Raw genomic sequence first — 17,324 nt, 5'->3', positions numbered from 1 at the left:
CCGACTCACCCAAATATCCCCTAAACACGGCTCTCGGTATGCAAAATGGCATGAGAATATTTTCAAGATAAAATGTCTGGACCATCAGGAAGAAAACCTATAATTTTCAGGTGGAGACTTAGATACACCACACATAGCGTCTCACACATAAACATATAATCATAACCACAATCAATAGGAGCATAAAGGAAGTGGATACAACACATACCTACGGCATCAACTGATGGAACTCATATCCCTTCGGCCCGTGAATGCAATGCTCGACTCCTCACCACAGGAACCTCCACTCTGCCCTCGCGACCATCAGTAATCCTCAAAGTGGCTGGAGCAGGTGCCCTCACTTATCCCCTCATCAACTCCAGACATCCAACCTTCTTGTGGCCCACTTGGTTGCAGTGAAAACATAACAGACTCGTCCCTTAGGAACAATCTCTGCTGACATGACCAACCCTGCCTTAATATTCGAACGTCCAATAACCAAGGACCTCTGCCAAAACCAAGCCCGCTATGAACAATACTTCCATAACAAACAATTGAGGGTACCCAAACCCAGAAATCAAAATATACATTGTACCGATTTTAATGATAGGTTGACACATCCATTGAACTTCAACTGAAACAACTCAAAACCTTCGAAGAACCTCAATCATTGATGATGAACGAAATGACCAACGATCGAGAATACATTGACAACAGGTCCAATGATCCAATACCTACTGGACCATAACCCATGCCTAACTAAATAAACCAAACTCTAAAGAAGATTTACGGATCAATGACTTCCCAGCCTAGACTATCGATAGCAACCTATACAACAAGCTGATGAATCCTTCAATAACTGATACTCAACCCGGGCGTCCCAAACTCCTCTTCATCTATTCAACATCTCGAAAGGAGCCACGGGAGAGCAATGAGCTCCTTGACCAACAACTTCCTGCCATAAAGACAACTCATGCATTCCTGAGCATATACATTTGATGGCAACTTGCTTTGAATCCACAACTTGACCAAATCCTGAGTCGAAGTCTCGCATACCTAAACCGCAGATTCCTATGACCCATTATTCTGAAACCAATTGTACGAACAGATAGATGATCTTTCAAGCAGATTACCCAGTTCTCCCGCACTTAGGGTTCGAACAACCATCAATTGATATTGCAAACTGACCAAAACTCAAATTGGCTCAACCAGATACATAGCATTCCTGACCCTTAGAATGTATAATACAACACAAGATTATATTCTAGATAAAGACCAAGCAAACTCAAAGAGATTCTGAGTCTTAGATGGAGACTCCGAAAACCTCCCAATCATAACCGCCTCTAACATCTAGAATCCTATGCAGATGCACCAACGATAATTTAAACGGCCCGTTCATAACTTCGGCTTCCAATCTAGAAACAAATAGGCTACCACACTTCCCGCCTGCAATTTCCCAACCATCGATTCATAGTGAGGATCATTCATAAATACAAGGGGCAACATCCTCATATTCGGGATACATTAGAGACAACAAAATTTTTCGCTCTCAAATCACCTTCCTTGATCACCTGGAATAATCAGCTAGCACCGGATCTAACCAAATTCAAAGGAAGCAGACCCTTGATCTCATCTCAAGGCAACCATACCACAAGAATCCCCTTGTGCATTCCCACACTGCCATACTTGCCGCTATCAAACAAGTCGATAGCGAACCTTTCACAATCCGAATCCATACGATACACCAAAACCTTAGTATAACCTCTGACTCTTTACCATGTCGTTACCAATCTCCGGAGCGACGAAAGAAGATGATCAACCAAGAACTTCCACATTACATCTACTCCCTAACAACAACTTGCAAACATGCAGGAATACGGGGCAAACATTTCCCTGGATTCATTCTGATACCTGACTGATACTCCCCTCAATCCTTACTGCTTCCGATAACCTATCGACATTGTCGTCTTCTCGTCAGTGGCCCATTCCTTCGGGCCTGAAGGTACCCACTTTCCTCCGCTGCCCGAAAGGCCTAATCAACGTTCCTCACATCACCAAACAAGCATCGAAATATTGAAACCCTACCATGCATGATTCCCTTCTTGGAACAAGTTGCTACTCAAGAGTTTCCAGGCTCCCCTACATGACCACTGACGGTTCCTAAGGGCACTCCATAGGTGATAAGCAGCAAGCACATATAACATACAGTTCCACAGGTTATTATCACAAAGCAGCATGCTCAATACCAGGAGACAGACCTACTGATTTCTACAACATAGCAGCACACTCAATTCCTGAATGTATTTCTAACAGATCACATACAGAGTCTTCAGCATGATTGGACCGCCTCACCGGGCCTTCAGCCTATCTGGACCACTCTCAGAACCTTCAGCATGTCTGGACCGCCTCTCCGGGCCTTCAACCTGTCTGGACCGTTCTCTAGGCCTTCGGCCTGACTGGTACGCCCCGCTGGCCTTCAATCTATCCGGACTACCCTAAGTCTGTTGAGCATAACCCTGGACCCATCCTGGTGCCCTATCCCATATAGCCAATCCTCCCATACTTGGGGTTTCGAACTCCTGATCCAATCCGCAGACTATAATCCCGACCTAACTCTAGACCTCATGTTGATCTCCAACCCTCTCGGGGAACCGTGGTCTAATCCTTGACCCGCGTATCCACCACATACGCTAAATAACCAGCATACCCGAGCTAAATGTACTTTCGAGCCCAGGCAGCTAAACAAAACTCTCAATGGCTGATGATCCATCTCAGAATTCCCAATTCTCCCCCACTTAGGACACTAACCACTACCTACTGGTGGCGAAACCATAACATAACTTAACCGTCCCTACTAGAGATGCACACAAAAAACCGGTTTCACTATTCAAAATCGGATCCAATCCGAAACCGGATTGGGTCAAAACTGGTTTTGACCAAACCGGATCGGATCGGATTTTAAACCGGATTTTCAATCGGATCGTAATCCTATATTCCAAATCGGATTTGATACCGGATCGTAAACCGGATTCGCTAAAAACCGGATCCAGATCCGCCCCAAAATCCGATTAAAACCTACTAAAGTCGGTTTAAACCGGTTTCAAATCGGATTAGAATCAGATTCGGATTTTGACCGGATTCAGATCGGATTTTGACCGGATCCGGATCGGATTTTGAACGGATCGGATTTTTGATGACGTAAGCGAAACCGGATCGGATCGGATCGGATTGGATTTTGTGCATCTCTAGTCCCTACTAGGTATTACCATACTTAACCATGGAATGATTAACCCTGGAATGAATAACCTACGAAGAACAACCCTTTAATACTAAATTCCCCTGACCCTCATATGTCCTAACGTCTTATGCAGAAGGCAATTGAAAGTTCACAATACAATCATAAACAGTAAGATAAGAGGTATAAACATACCAGCAACCACATCTAGTGCTGCCCTGGCCTCCTCGGCTGTAAGATGGAAGGCGCGTCCCCGAGCCTTCGGAGGCTCTGATCTGCCCTGACCCCCGTCAGTAATCCTTAGTGTAGTCGGCGCTGGAGCTTGCGCCGGCCTGGCAGCGAGCTGTGGACAGTTGGTCTTTACGTGACCAACCTGATGGTAGTGGTAGCAAATCCTCATATCCTGAACCGGGGCTGGCTGGAGGCAATCCCTCGCACAGTGCCCCTCCTTGCCGCATTTTCGGTACACACTACTCAATCTGCAAACCCCCAAGTGACCCTTCCCGCACTTGCCATAAGTGCGGCCCTGCTGTCCTCCCGTCCTAGAATCAGCGGTCTTAGACCGCTTTGGCGCCGGTTGTGACTGCGTCGGGGCCTGTCTCTGCTCTCGTAACTGTAACTCGATTTCAAGCTCACGCCCCCTAGCGGCCTCCTGTAACTCCAACAGTGTATCAAAACGTTGGGTAGCAACAAACTGGTGGATGTCAGTCTTGAGCATGCTCACATAACATGTCATCTAAGCCTACTCAGAAGCGAACTCCGGGCAGAACATCGCCCTCTCCGTGAACATACGAGTGATCTCCGTCACTGTCTCAGCATCCTGTCTCAACTCCAAGAACTACTGAGCTAACAGCTCCCGCTCGACCCATAGAATGTAGCGAGAGCGGAACATATCCCTGAACTGCTCCCAAGTAACCGCGACTCTCTGATCATCAGTGTACGAACCTGTCATCAACCTCCACCAGTCCTTTGCCCTGGACCTCAGCAGGTTCAGGGCACATCTGACCTTCTGGTCAGCAGGACATGAGCACGTGAAGAAACACCCCTCCACGTCAGACAGCCATGTCATGGCTATAATCGGGTCCTGAATCCCCTCAAAAGTTGGGGGCTTCGTGTTATCGAAGTCCCGGTACTGAAAAGCTCGACTAGCTCCCCCCTGCCGATGTTACAGCTGCTGAAGCTACTGCGGCAATCGTCTCAGCAATGGCTGCATAGCGCTCGTCAAAGTACTCAACCATGATGGTCTTAATAGACCCAAACATCTCCGACAACTGTGCCCGGAACAGAGTAGAAACCTCATCATGCATGATCTCTCGAATCCTGGCGTCCAACTCATCCGACCTCATCTGACCAACAACCTCAGGCACTGCCGGTCCCTCCTGACCGCCATCTCTTGATCCTGACCCGGATCCAGTCACAAATCGTCTAGTAACCACCATGCTGAAAATATATCAAGAAGATATAAAGCATTCCATATAATAATCCGGGAACCAACTCCCAACAAAGCCCTGGGGGTTGTGACTTCCTTGCTACGCGTATGGGTCTTGTGATTTCAGTAGTACGGGCCCATACTACCTTCCGCACCTACTCATATTTGTCTCAAGTATCATCACAACACCCTAACAATATACATATGCATGGCGAGCGCTCAATCATCGCTCCTAGAGGAAGGCTAAATATCTGATAACTGGATTACTGACCTTGCACAACCCACCCATGAAATTTCCACCATCCTTGCAGCAGTCGTGTATGCTAGCCATACATGACGCTGGACCCTATAGACTTTCGAATACCTAATCCTACCCTAAGCCCTTAATCAGACAAGAACAGGAAATAAGGCCAAACCAAACATTCTCAGACTATAAGATCTTAATTATGTACAACCATGATGCATACACTAAGCAACTACAGTAATGATGTCAATTTCATATAAGGAAAAACCCTAGGCTACCATGCATCATATAATCAAGCAATTCTATCATGCAATTCCTGAAGATCCCTAGCCTAGTACTAGCATGTTGTTCTAACATATCACAAAATCAAATAATCCGTAAGGTATTTTGGGGTCTACTTACTGGTTCCGGCTGATCGTACACTTGCATCCTCCTTTAGTATTTTGAAAACCATTTGAAAAATCATTTTAAAATCTTGTCCTTAGTTTGAGACTGGAGACACACGAGTGTTCCCTCCAATTCACTCAAACCAAGGCTCTGATACCAACTTGTAACACCTATAAAAATCATGCCAATTTAAAACTTTTTAAATCATTCAAAAACCAATAATTATTACAAATTTGTTTTCAAAATGGTTTAATGTCAGAGTATCCCAAAATCAAATCATAAAACATAAGGAGGTGCACGATCACGCCTTCGCCTTCCCGCGATCATCAGAAGTACCTGAAACATAATTAACAACTGTAAGCCCGAAGCTTAGTGAGTTCCCCAAAAATACCAACGTCATACAATCATAATCATATCATATAAACAAACAACATGCATAACGAGCCATCAGCCTGACTGGACCGCCTCATAGGGCCATCGATCTATCTGGACCGCTCTCCGAGCCATCGACACGTCTGGACCGCCTCTCAGGGCCTTCAGCCTATCCGGACCGCTCGTCGGGCCTTCGGCCTGACTAGTATGCCCTAACCGGGTATGTAGTCTATTCGGTCCGCCCTGGGTATGTTGTCCTTCGGCACAAAGCAGGCCCACCTCAACCCAACCCCCAAATCAAACAATCATGTGCACATAAATATCATATGCTAGCATATATAACAGTCAAACCGATCTAACAGATCACTAATCATAACAACATCCTATAACCAGGATACCGACCTAACCGATACCTAACATAGCATTATCCTACATACCAGGATACCGACCTACCAGGTCACTAATAATATCACCATCCTAACTACCAGGATGCAAATAAATAAGCATAACATGCAATAAACCCATATACAAATCCGAAAAGGGTCGACATTGGTTCCTTCGACCCTGTTGGTATAATGAGGACAACTCACCTTACAAGTAGCTCGGGAAGATAATGTAAACTCCTCCAAATACAGCTCGAACTCAAACACCTACATCCACCAATGATCCACTTCCATAAATTCCCAAATTACTAAAATACCCCCAGAAGTCAAACTAGTCAACCCTTGGTCAAAGTCAAAGTCAACAGTCAAGGTCAGCAGTCCATCTTGACCAAACTCGTCGAGTGTAGCCCACTAACTCGTCGAGTCCTTCCAGAACTCGAGAAATCGTGAAAACCCTAGTTGACTCGCCGATTTTCCAAACAACTCGTCGAGTCCATGCGATGTCCAAATGTCAGGAAAAACCCTAACTAACTCGTCGAGTCATCTCATTGACTCGCCGAGTCCATGCAAAAACCAAAAACGACCAATCTTCATCTGACTCGTCGAGTTGACCATGCAACTCGTCGAGTCCCTTCAGTCCATTTCTTATTCAGACGTTTTTAAGCTACCCCAAAGCTCCAAATTGTAGATCTAGCTTCCTAAGGCATAGTTACCACGTAAAGTTGCAAACTTTACGTGCATGCAAGGTCTTAAAGGCCAAAACCAAGCCAAAGAAGAAGTTGTAGGTAAGGAGAAGGCCATAACTTGCTAAAGACTAGAACTTTATGACTATAAGGACTTAGAGGAGTCCAGATTTGAAGTTACAACCTCAGATCATGCCCAATACCCGAAATAACCCACAACCAACTAGAAATGGCCCTAAACCTTTGCATGAAGAGATTTCGCTAAATAGAAATCAAGGTAACGACTTGTTACCTTCAAGATGATGCTAATATGAAGTAGAAATCAGATCCACATGCTTCTCTTTTCTCCAAGCTCCTTGGACTTCAAGCTCTCTTCACAAAATCCACCTTCCAAGCTTCTTAACACACAAAAATGGAGAGTAGGCGCGATTAGGGTTTTCTGAGCTCAAGGGGGCGGTAAGGGAGGCAGAGGGAGGCTAATGACCCTTTAAATAGGGTGTAAAACCTTGGAAATTAGGGTTTCATTCCCCAGCTCCTACTCGTCGAGTTGGGGTCCTCCGACTCGTCGAGTAGACCTCATAAATCACGCGGGATGACTCATTTCTACACGACGAGTTGGGGCCTCCAACTCGTCGAGTAGGCTTCTTTAATTGCATGAAATCCCCAAAATCTCATTCCCGGAAATCAGGATGTTACATCAAGCGATGTAGTAACTACGTATTCATGCAATGATACTCTAACCCTTAATGGACATGTATTAGGGGAATAATCCCTGAAACAATACTATCTATGCGATGTAGGCGATGATCCTTAGGAAAAGTCCTTAGCGACAAACATATAAGGAAATATGATGTAGACAATGATAGGTAAATGTGATGTAGGAGATGATCCTTAGGATAAATCCATAGGGAATAATAAATAGAGAAAACGGGGATGGGTAATTAAGTTAATTGTTTTATAATTAAACAAATTGACTATATTATTGTGGGTTGAAAACCCTATGTACTCACCAGGTTTCTCAACCTGAACCACTCAGTTTATTTGTATCACATGTATCAATGTGAAGATACATTACACCGAGAGATTAAAGGAGATGTAGATCATTAGTATAAATTAATGTAAGACCTGTTTATGCTTATGTTTTGTAACAGTTATGACATCCGAAGTTTTGAAAAAGACATCAATATTGAACGTGTCTTCGGAAATGTTTAATGTTAATATCATCTCACATTGAAATAATATTCAGGGACCAATTCCACAACAAAAGAAATACTCTGCTTTAAAATAAGCATAAATAAAATTTTTAAAATGACAGTAAATTTAGGGATGTCACAGTTTTCAAAAATGTTTACGTAAACTTGTATACATTAATACACATATGATATAAAAAAAACACATAATGTATGGGAGGCTAGAATCGGACCTTGGTCATTTAGCATGAAAGAGTAAAGGCAACACTCTTAGTCAGGTAAACTACAAGTCATTTTAGAAAATGATTACATTAAGTAATATATATTAACGTTACTAACTATATAATTTGGTTAAAATTCAGGCTCTATTTTGTTTTTGCACACTTCACATCCCCTCGGGATCGGGGTTGCTAAGCAGCACTGAAAGTTGATGCTTCTTGGTGGTTTTGCCTTCAATAGGTGAAACGTTTATAAAACGGGGATGGAAGTCATGAAGGGCCACATCGGCAACCAAGTATGCATAAGGTTACTGACCAGAAAGTCTTAACAGACTAAATGCCATTTTTTTTAAATCCTTCAAAGTTAAAGTATTAACATTCAGAAAGGGTTAACGACACAACTTGTTTCCTGTTTACATGCTACGTCGATATAAAACTTTTAGATGCCTTTTAATTTATGTGATTGATGGAGTGATGAAAGATGAATGACGAGAACTGAGGAGACGATTAATTTGTTTGCCTGGATTGGAGAATAATTTTCGAAAGAACAAGATTTTTATTTTCGATAACGTAAAAGCTTTTATGCCCATTTCCCTTTTAAAAGCTTCATTTTACTTAGGGTCAAGAATTACTTGGTTTGGAACTTAAAAACCCAAAAAAAAATCGAACCAAAACCAATTTTAGACCAAACCATATTCAAATTTGATTTTTGGTTTAGTCAGAGACCAAACCAAATTTTAAATATGGTGTTTGGTTTGAGTTTTGGTATTGTGGAATTTAGACCATACCGAACCAAAAAACCAAATTACATTTATAAATCAATTAAAGATTGTCAAAATCGATGCAGGGTTGTTATTGATTATATGCTTGTTGTTGTGCATGCATACCTTCAGAACTTCTCTACGTTTGTTGTTACATACCTTATGTATGATATATGTGTTAATATTGTTGTGTGATATGTTTATTTTATGTTGACCTTATGTTGACCTTCAGACCTTTTATGTGTTTGTCATTACAAGACCTTATGTAGTCTGTAAATATATGTAGAGCCTTATATTAACTCTCTAAAAGAGCCTTTGTGGAGAGAAGGGAGACTCCAACATATATAACTACTTATATTACCGTGTTGCATTGCACCGATGTGGGATACATTAACACTCCCCCTTAGAGTCGGAGGCTCGATGATGATAGACATGGATGCGCTGAGCCACGGGGGCGGGATGCAGACTCTAATACCATGTAAATATATGTGGAGTCTCATATTAACTCTTCAAAAGAGCCATTGTAGAGAGAAGAGAGACTCCAACATATGTAACCACTTATATTACCGTGTCACACTGATGTGAGATACATTAACATAGTCATCTTGGCTTTTTTTTGACTTGCCAACTAAAAATTCTTGTTTCTGATCTTAAAAATGTATATGGACAGATAAGCGGAGAAAATCCACAACAAAGAGATCTTGGCTCTACTACATCAACTACTATTGCTTGGTGACCGGATTCTGGTAGAACATGTATGTGACATACTAAATGCAAGAAATAACTATGTATTTTCTTTGTTTTGTTTGTTATAACATTCTACATTTATTTATTCTTATTATATCATTGTACTTTAAGTAAGTTTCATGAGACTTTTGATGTTTTTGTTTATTTAATTCTTCATAAATTTTCATTATTTGTCCTATATAAGAAAGTTGATAATATTTTTTTCTCTAACCGATAGATTTTATTAAAACAAAACACAAAGATAAAATAATCATAGCATGCATTTTTATGCTCAACCCCTTTATCAATTTAGGGTTTTCACTTTTCATAGTCGATCGAGCATTAATCCATCACGATTCCGACCTCCACACTCCACAGCAGTTACAATCTTCGGTTCCTCATTAGTCATTCCCGCACCCGGCGGTAGTCTAGCAGCGCAAGGCTGCAATCAACGGCACCGCCGGTAGTCCAGCAGCGCGAACACCTCCAAATCGCCACTCCAGCAGTTCCAGCAGCGCCAGCTGCAATCGACAGTTCGACACTAGCCAAGAAATCATAGGTAATACTCTTTGACTTCATATACATTAGCAAACCTTCAGCAACCAGCTTATGCAACTTCAGTTAACTTTGCTAATTGCTTCCATTGTTGAATGGAGCGAGTATTCGAGCTTAAAAGCACACATAATTCTGTCTTTTGATTATTGTAGGCAAATTTCTGATCGTTCTTCACCTAATTGTTAACTACAACTTTTTTACTGTGTGTGTGATTCTCGATCCTAAATTATTGTTTTTCTTTGAGTTTGTTTACCGAGTATAACTGTTTAACTGTTCTGTTGAAGGGGATTTACATCGAATTATCTGTTCAATGCAAGATGCGGATGAAAAACAGAAACAAAAGTTCAGTAGTATTGCCTCAGAAACTCTCTAATGACTCCATTCTTCAACAGCCAAAGTAAATTTCCGTTTCTTTTGTGTTCATTTTAGGGTTCGAGACTTCAATGCACATATCAATAACCTACTTTAAGCCAATTCTTGTTTTCCACCAATGTATTACTAACTATGATTTCATTTGTCATGTGTTCATTTAGTTCTTATGAAGGTGAAAGTTTACTCCATCTTCTTAACTCAATTCAAAGGTAACAAATACATTGCATTACAATTTACAAATTATAATGAATTTAAATTATAATACATTACAGTATATTACTTTTATGCCCCCACTAAAATTTCTACATTCATACACAAACTAAAACAAGCTTATTGTGTTTGCACCAGAGAAATCAAGTTAGCTAGACTTTCAGATGAATCTTTACCTCATAAAATTTGGCTTAAGGTTTTATTTTTCTCTTTAAATCTAGTTTTATTTGATAAGTTGTTTCAACTTTGACTGATGATGTTTTGTATATGTTTTTTATTAGCAACAGTTTTCAATTGGTGTCAATGATGTGACACGTGTGCTTGAACGGATGCCACCACTTCATGGATCTTTAAGTTCTCCCACAGAAAGTTCTAATGCTAAAATGTCTCCCCTTCATTTGCAGGTTATCTGGGACTTTAAAATTGTGTAACATTGTAAAATTTGTTTTTTATTGGCATGCAAGGGTAAAATGGTCATTTAGTCTCGTATTCAGTATATAAAAGAAACATGCTACACTTTATCCAGGGCTTAATCTGAAAAAGAAAAGAAAAGAAACAACCCCTAAATGCTTTATGGACAACAACTGATTCCTTTTTGGACTGAAATGACAATTTTACCCTTCTATGTAAAAATGATGCTAACTAAAAACTGACTACTAAAAACAGGCCATACTTATAGCAACAGACTGCAACCCTCGATCGCTTACAAAGCACCTACCTAGCCTGGCCTCTTCTAGGGGCGTTTCCGTCATTTTTGTGAAAGATAATAAAGGGGGCTCTTTTAAATTAGGTGAAATTGTTAATCTTAAAACGGCTATGGCAATTGGAGTCAAGGTAATATTACTACAAAACTTGAATTAGTAGTACTCTTCAAGGGCGTTTCCGTCATTTTCATTTTTGCTCTTTCTCTCATAATATATTGTTTGCTTCTTTTAGGCCAGAGGAAATGCAATTAACAAAGTTATAGCCGAGATTTTGGGAGATAACGACATTGTGGGGCCATAAAATCGAAGTTCAAGGAGATGTGTGATGTGTTCATAGTCTTGCCATCAACTTGAAAACATTTTTGTTAAGAGGGTGTAATTGAAACAATCATGGAACTTCAGGGTCTTGTTTAGTCTATATATAATTTTATATCAAGGACAATCTAGTAATTTTAATGTTTAGAACTGTTTTCATGCAACCACCAATAGTTACTAATTCATGGTGTCATACAAGGGCTTGTTCAATGTCTCCGGCAAGTATAATACAAGAATCCCTCCCACAATCCCACATGCCCCAAACACCATAAACGGAAAACTACCACCAACAACCACCACAAAAGGCACCAATATCGCACCTAACTGAATCATCTGGGTCCCACATCCAAGCGCGACGTTTCTCACAACAGTTGGAAACAACTCCATTGCGTATATAAACATCAAATTAAAAGTCCCTGCCATCCCAAATATTCCCAAAACTCCACACAACATTGTAACCTCCTTCCATATCCCTTGGCTTCCCAATATCCCCCCGATAATACAGAACACCCCACTGAACCACTGTGTTCCAATCCCAAGCGGCTTCCTCCCAAATCTATCAATCAAAATCGCAGTCAATAGATACGCTGGCATCTCCACAATAGCATTTAGTAACACAGCTAGATAGAGATTCGTTTTTAGATTCACCACGTTTAAATTTAGTCCATAGTACACGATTGAGCATGTGAAGTCGACTCCCATCACAAGAAACAATCGTTTTCTTGTTAATGGTGACCTGATCACGTCTATCACTGATCCCCTGACCACCACAGTTTCTTTGGTTTCATTTCTGATAGTATTTGAAACTGTGTCATGGTCATGATCGTGATCATGATCATTGTTATCATGAGCATGATCACTGCCTTCCTCGTTCAGGGCAATGTAGACATTTTTGGGGAGGTGTTTCCCATTGGATTTGGCTATACTATGCATTATCTTCATGGCTTGATCGGTTTTCCCTTGAATAAGGCACCAACGAGGGGATTCGGAGATGAAAGGGAGAATGAAAACGATGTAGAGGATGGAGGGTATGGAGGAGGCGATGTAGAGGGAACGCCATGAGTATCGGAATATGTAAGCTATGCCGGAGAGAAGGTCTATTCCGATTGAGAAGAAATAGAAGGTGGACATTCCGGCAATACCACGCTTGGTGAGACCTACTGGTTCGGTGGCTAGAACAAAAGCGCAGAGTCCAACTCCGCCAGTGCTGAATCCGGTGAGTACACGGAGGAGGACGTAGGTCCAGTAGTTGGGGGAGATGGATGTTAGTAGACCGAAAACAAAGCTCAAACTGCATACGATCGTCAGCGACCCTTTTCTTCCCAGTTTTGAATCCGATAGATGACCGAATATTCCGGCACCTGTGACTTAAGATTTAGTATATATAGAGAGAGAAAGAGAAAGAGAGTGTGTGTGTGTGTGTGTGTGAGTGAGTGTTAGTGAGTGTTTTACCTATCATGCAGCCGGCGAAGAACAGAGCTTGAACCAACCCAACCTTGTATTTTTCTCCACAAACCAGACCCCACTCAGCCACCGTGGACCACCCTTCACCATCGTCCCAACGCCATGAACCTGGGTCAAGCCCACAAACGCTCTTGTCGGCGTCCCATACACATCCAGAACCTGGTTCGCATGTCCAATCCTGTTCACAATCGGCGAAGATCATAACCATGGTGTGGAAGGCTTGGAGAGCCCAAGCTGTACACGTAAGAATGAAATGTTTGAGCTGCCAGAACCCAAACTCGCCGCAATATTTGGTTAACATTTGGTCGACGGAGAGCCACTCGAGTGGCAGTTCATGGTCGTCTGGAGGGAGAAGAGGTGGCTGGAGATCATTCAAAGCCTCTGTATGGTGTGACATCGGCGGTGATAAGTTTGTGAATCAGGGAAGATATTTTATTTTTGTTATATAAGGGAAAGGATATGGGTGATTTCTGAACATAAGGTGCTGGAAAACAGGTGTTCTTGGAAAATTAAAAACCGAGCCACTTGTTGATGACATCATCACATGTTCTTTTGATTTCAAGTTGTTAAGGGGTAAAGTTTTAGAATGGTCTTGATCAAGGCCGACATTCTCTTTATTAATTTTAAATTTTTTCCTAAAATTGGAATAATTAGATGCCGCCGGGGAGGGGCTACCGGTAGGGAAGGGTGGTTGACTGTTGTTGAACATGTTGTACAATAATTGAGTTCAATTCCAAAAATGACCATGATCTTTAGTGACAGAAGTAGATATCTCAATTAACTCATTTTGCCCTTCCTGTAATATCCAAATTTTATGGATCAGTAATGTGATCTTATAGCTTTTTCAGGAAATAGGTTTGAGAGTTGTTTATATTTTGAGTTGGTATCGATTTTAACTTTGATGATTCAAAATGTTAATAAAGAGTGCTTCATTAGTTTGTCCTTTGTACGTAATCAAAGGGATAAAAAAATAAACAGTTATGGCGTATATGTTTAAATAATCATATCATTTCGATTAGAAAGGGAGGCAAATGAAGGGTGCACAAAGTCGTGCAGGTTGGGAGCGAAACACCGGTGTCACAATTACACCACCGGGGGTACCACATAATGTGTGGGTTGGGTGGTTACATGGAACCGTTGCTCCCACCCTCTTTTCTCTCATCTCTACTTGTAACATATGCATCATAACTTGTACCAATATGAGTTGAAAGGGATTAATAATAATTTTCCTTTATTGTGGTTGGAAGGAATGGAAGTGACAGAAGAGTATAGGTTTTATATAACAACTAGGTGGATGCAGCCTTTAACAAGTGGGGGGATAGGCACCCAACCACATATTAGGAGAGTATAGGTTTTATATTAAAACTTGGTTGAAGATTTATATTTCATACTATATGCCCTTAGTAGTCCATAGCCGATATATATGCTCTCAATAACCATATTGGCCAAATACTACTACTAATATACAAATTCTTAAAAAGATGCACGGAATTAAGTACTTGTGTAATTGTGTTTATGAACTTATATTGGGTTTAAAATTGCTTTTGTTAGTAACTTTTAACTTATTTTTCTATATGAATATGAACTTATATATTCAACTTTTTGAACTATAATATATGATTTTGTAGGATATGATTGAGATTCAAATTGTGTTGCCAATAGTCAATAAGTTATATGATTTTTTTCAAATAAATTGTTTGATTGGTTAATGTGATTTAATTAAAATTATAAATTGTTTGAACTTTGAAAGTCTTTGAAGTTCATGGTTACTTGATAAAGGGAAAATAGTTTCTATTCAATAATGACCGAAAAAACATAGAAAGTAGAAACTTATGTAAGGACTAGGTGACATATATGTTGGAAGGGATTGACTGCTCCACCCTAAAGCGGTAAAGCCAAAGCTTGAATCCCAAGTTTTCATCAATATTTTTTGGAAAAATTCAACCAAGTTATAACTTCTATTAATTAGAAGAAAGGAGTTTAAAGTACGTACATGTATGGTTGTAACAAAGTTAAATATGATGCAAGGGATAGTATGATCAAAATGGTGGCCATTTGTGGCTCTAAAAGAATTAACCTAAAAAGAAGAGAGAACAATGAATAATCACGATAACTATATTATCTTATTATGAATGATATTCTAGTAGGTTGATATTTTTATAAGTAATAGAAAGAATCCCACACTACTAACAATTTTATAACCTTTTTAAAGGAATCCAAACTCCATAATTAAGGATAGATCAAAACTCATATGAGCAGTGACACCCAAGTCTATAATCCGAAACTACTTCTAACACTTTTACAACTTCTTGAAGGAGTAAAAATCATGAAGCTTGTTGCATAGTACTTAAAACTAAGGAATAGACAACCGTTTTGTAAAAATATTAGCCAACTGGAAGGTCGTAGGAACATAACGAACACTAAGGGCTTGAGAAAACAATATTATCTCGTATAAAATGAATGTCAATATCAATATTTTTAGTGTGTTGTTGAAAGTCCAGATTGACCTCTAAATATGTAGCACCAATGTTATCAAATAAATACATAGGTGGACAAGTAATAAGAAGTCACAAACTAAAGAGACAACTCAATGAAGTTCAACAACGATGTTTGGACAGGGAAGAGACACGTTGGATAACAAGACCGTGTGATGAAGTACCATGAAGATTAAAAAATATCTATTTTACCGATGCCAAATATCATTGTTTATGTATCAAATCAAAACTTTAACTCGTAATCGGAAAAAAAAAATCTCATTTTCATTTTTCCGTCATGTCGTTCTTGTAGGAGAATATAGGGTATGTAGTGGAGATCTGGATACCAACTTGGATCGTGAGAACACTTTCCGAACTGATATTTTTACCCTATGCTTGGGTTGCAAGAAATTCAGTCTAGGATAATCCAAGTGGACACTTACGATTCTAGGCACAGAAATCGTAATCCAATTGCTAGAAAGATTATTGTGAGAGTTTGAAGAAAACGAGAGCTAATTTTCGGATATCTCTTCACAACATGAAGAGCCGTTTATATAATAAACGAGATTTGGGTTTCATTAGGGTTGGACCGTCATTAGTTGCTTTGGAAGCAAGTCAGGGTAATCCAGATTTAATGAGGATTTAGGGTTACCAAAACTAGCCAGGGGCTCTGCTCCTTGGACCCCGCTAGGGGCGCTGCCCTCGGACCCCCGACTTGTCGTCGAACCGACTTCTAATTCGATCGTATACATGCGTGCACTCCGCATCAACCCGTACAAATATTAGAGTATAAATTATGAAACCCCTTAGCTCACATGTTAGTTCCAGTTACATAAAATGACATGATGACACTAAAATCACCAACAGTTCTTTCCCCATCAAGTAACAATGAAGTGCTTAAATATGTGACAGGATAAAGGTGGTGCGTCTATAATTCCTTATGGATAAATATACATATACGGAGAAAGTGTTGTATAGAAAAAGACTTTCTCATTTGGGTTGTATGAACAATCATGATGAGAGTAATCGATGATTTTTCCTTCTATGTATATGATTATTTCTTTGAGAGCTGTTATAAATCAAGATTTATAAAACCATATCAAAGTGGTTTTCGTTATACGTATAATATATAATTCTGATTACTAACCTTTATGATTTTTACTATGATTTAAAAGTTGAAAACATGTATTTTGTGACGTTTAACTCAAGTAACAAGAAAAGAGAAGGTGAATTGGTTCGAAGATAGAATGTCTTTAGAAGATTTCATTTGTGTTTAAAGGTCTTTACTAACATTTTAAAACTTTTTATCTATTAAAGTGTTAGTAACATCCTAAGAGAATCTTCAACCACACTTTATTTATACACTCTATTTATAGAGAGTAAAATAAAGTTCAAACTTCATTCTAATCTCAATTTTATACTCTATGAATAGAGTGTAAAAATCATTGTTTTAAAAATCGTTTCGAATGGGCCGGTCGAACAAGTTGGACCAGGAACTAGGTATGAAACGGTTTAATTAGCACATGTCTTATGCCTATTTTTGGATTGGAACGAACCGATTAGTTTTTACAAAACCCAATTGAACCGATTAAATTTAGCCGTTAAAACTCGGTTAAATCGATT

The 17,324-nt window shown here is 40.0% G+C and overlaps 2 protein-coding genes across 3 annotated transcripts; one reads left to right on the top strand and one right to left on the bottom strand.

Moving 5' to 3' along the window:
• The first annotated feature begins 9,869 nt into the window (after window positions 1–9,869).
• On the top strand, window positions 9,870–11,927 carry LOC145125352 (Ribosomal protein L7Ae/L30e/S12e/Gadd45 family protein). Of its 2 annotated transcripts, none has more exons than XM_079060813.1 (7): window positions 9,870–10,166; window positions 10,447–10,559; window positions 10,696–10,743; window positions 10,883–10,940; window positions 11,032–11,148; window positions 11,411–11,578; window positions 11,681–11,927. In XM_079060813.1, exons 2-7 carry the CDS (start codon window positions 10,480–10,482, stop codon window positions 11,747–11,749), a joined length of 540 nt encoding a protein of 179 aa, XP_078916939.1. In that variant the 5' UTR covers window positions 9,870–10,166; window positions 10,447–10,479; the 3' UTR covers window positions 11,750–11,927. The 2 variants fall into 2 exon arrangements, with proteins under 2 accessions (XP_078916939.1, XP_078916938.1); XM_079060812.1 differs by having other exon boundaries at window positions 9,871–10,166; window positions 11,026–11,148.
• On the bottom strand, window positions 11,840–13,690 carry LOC145125351 (organic cation/carnitine transporter 4-like). The gene is made up of 2 exons (XM_079060811.1): window positions 13,216–13,690; window positions 11,840–13,124 (listed from the first exon to the last, which is right to left on the bottom strand). Exons 1-2 carry the CDS (start codon window positions 13,622–13,624, stop codon window positions 11,941–11,943), a joined length of 1,593 nt encoding a protein of 530 aa, XP_078916937.1. The 5' UTR covers window positions 13,625–13,690; the 3' UTR covers window positions 11,840–11,940.
• Window positions 13,691–17,324: the final 3,634 nt, after the last annotated feature.

This window comes from Lactuca virosa, chromosome 7, assembly GCF_052849685.1.
Source record: "Lactuca virosa cultivar CGN04683 chromosome 7, Lactuca_virosa_CGN04683_v6, whole genome shotgun sequence".
NCBI lineage: Eukaryota > Viridiplantae > Streptophyta > Magnoliopsida > Asterales > Asteraceae > Lactuca > Lactuca virosa.
The sequence above is the reverse complement of the archived record's forward strand: the minus strand, read 5'-3'. Positions and strand labels throughout refer to the sequence as shown.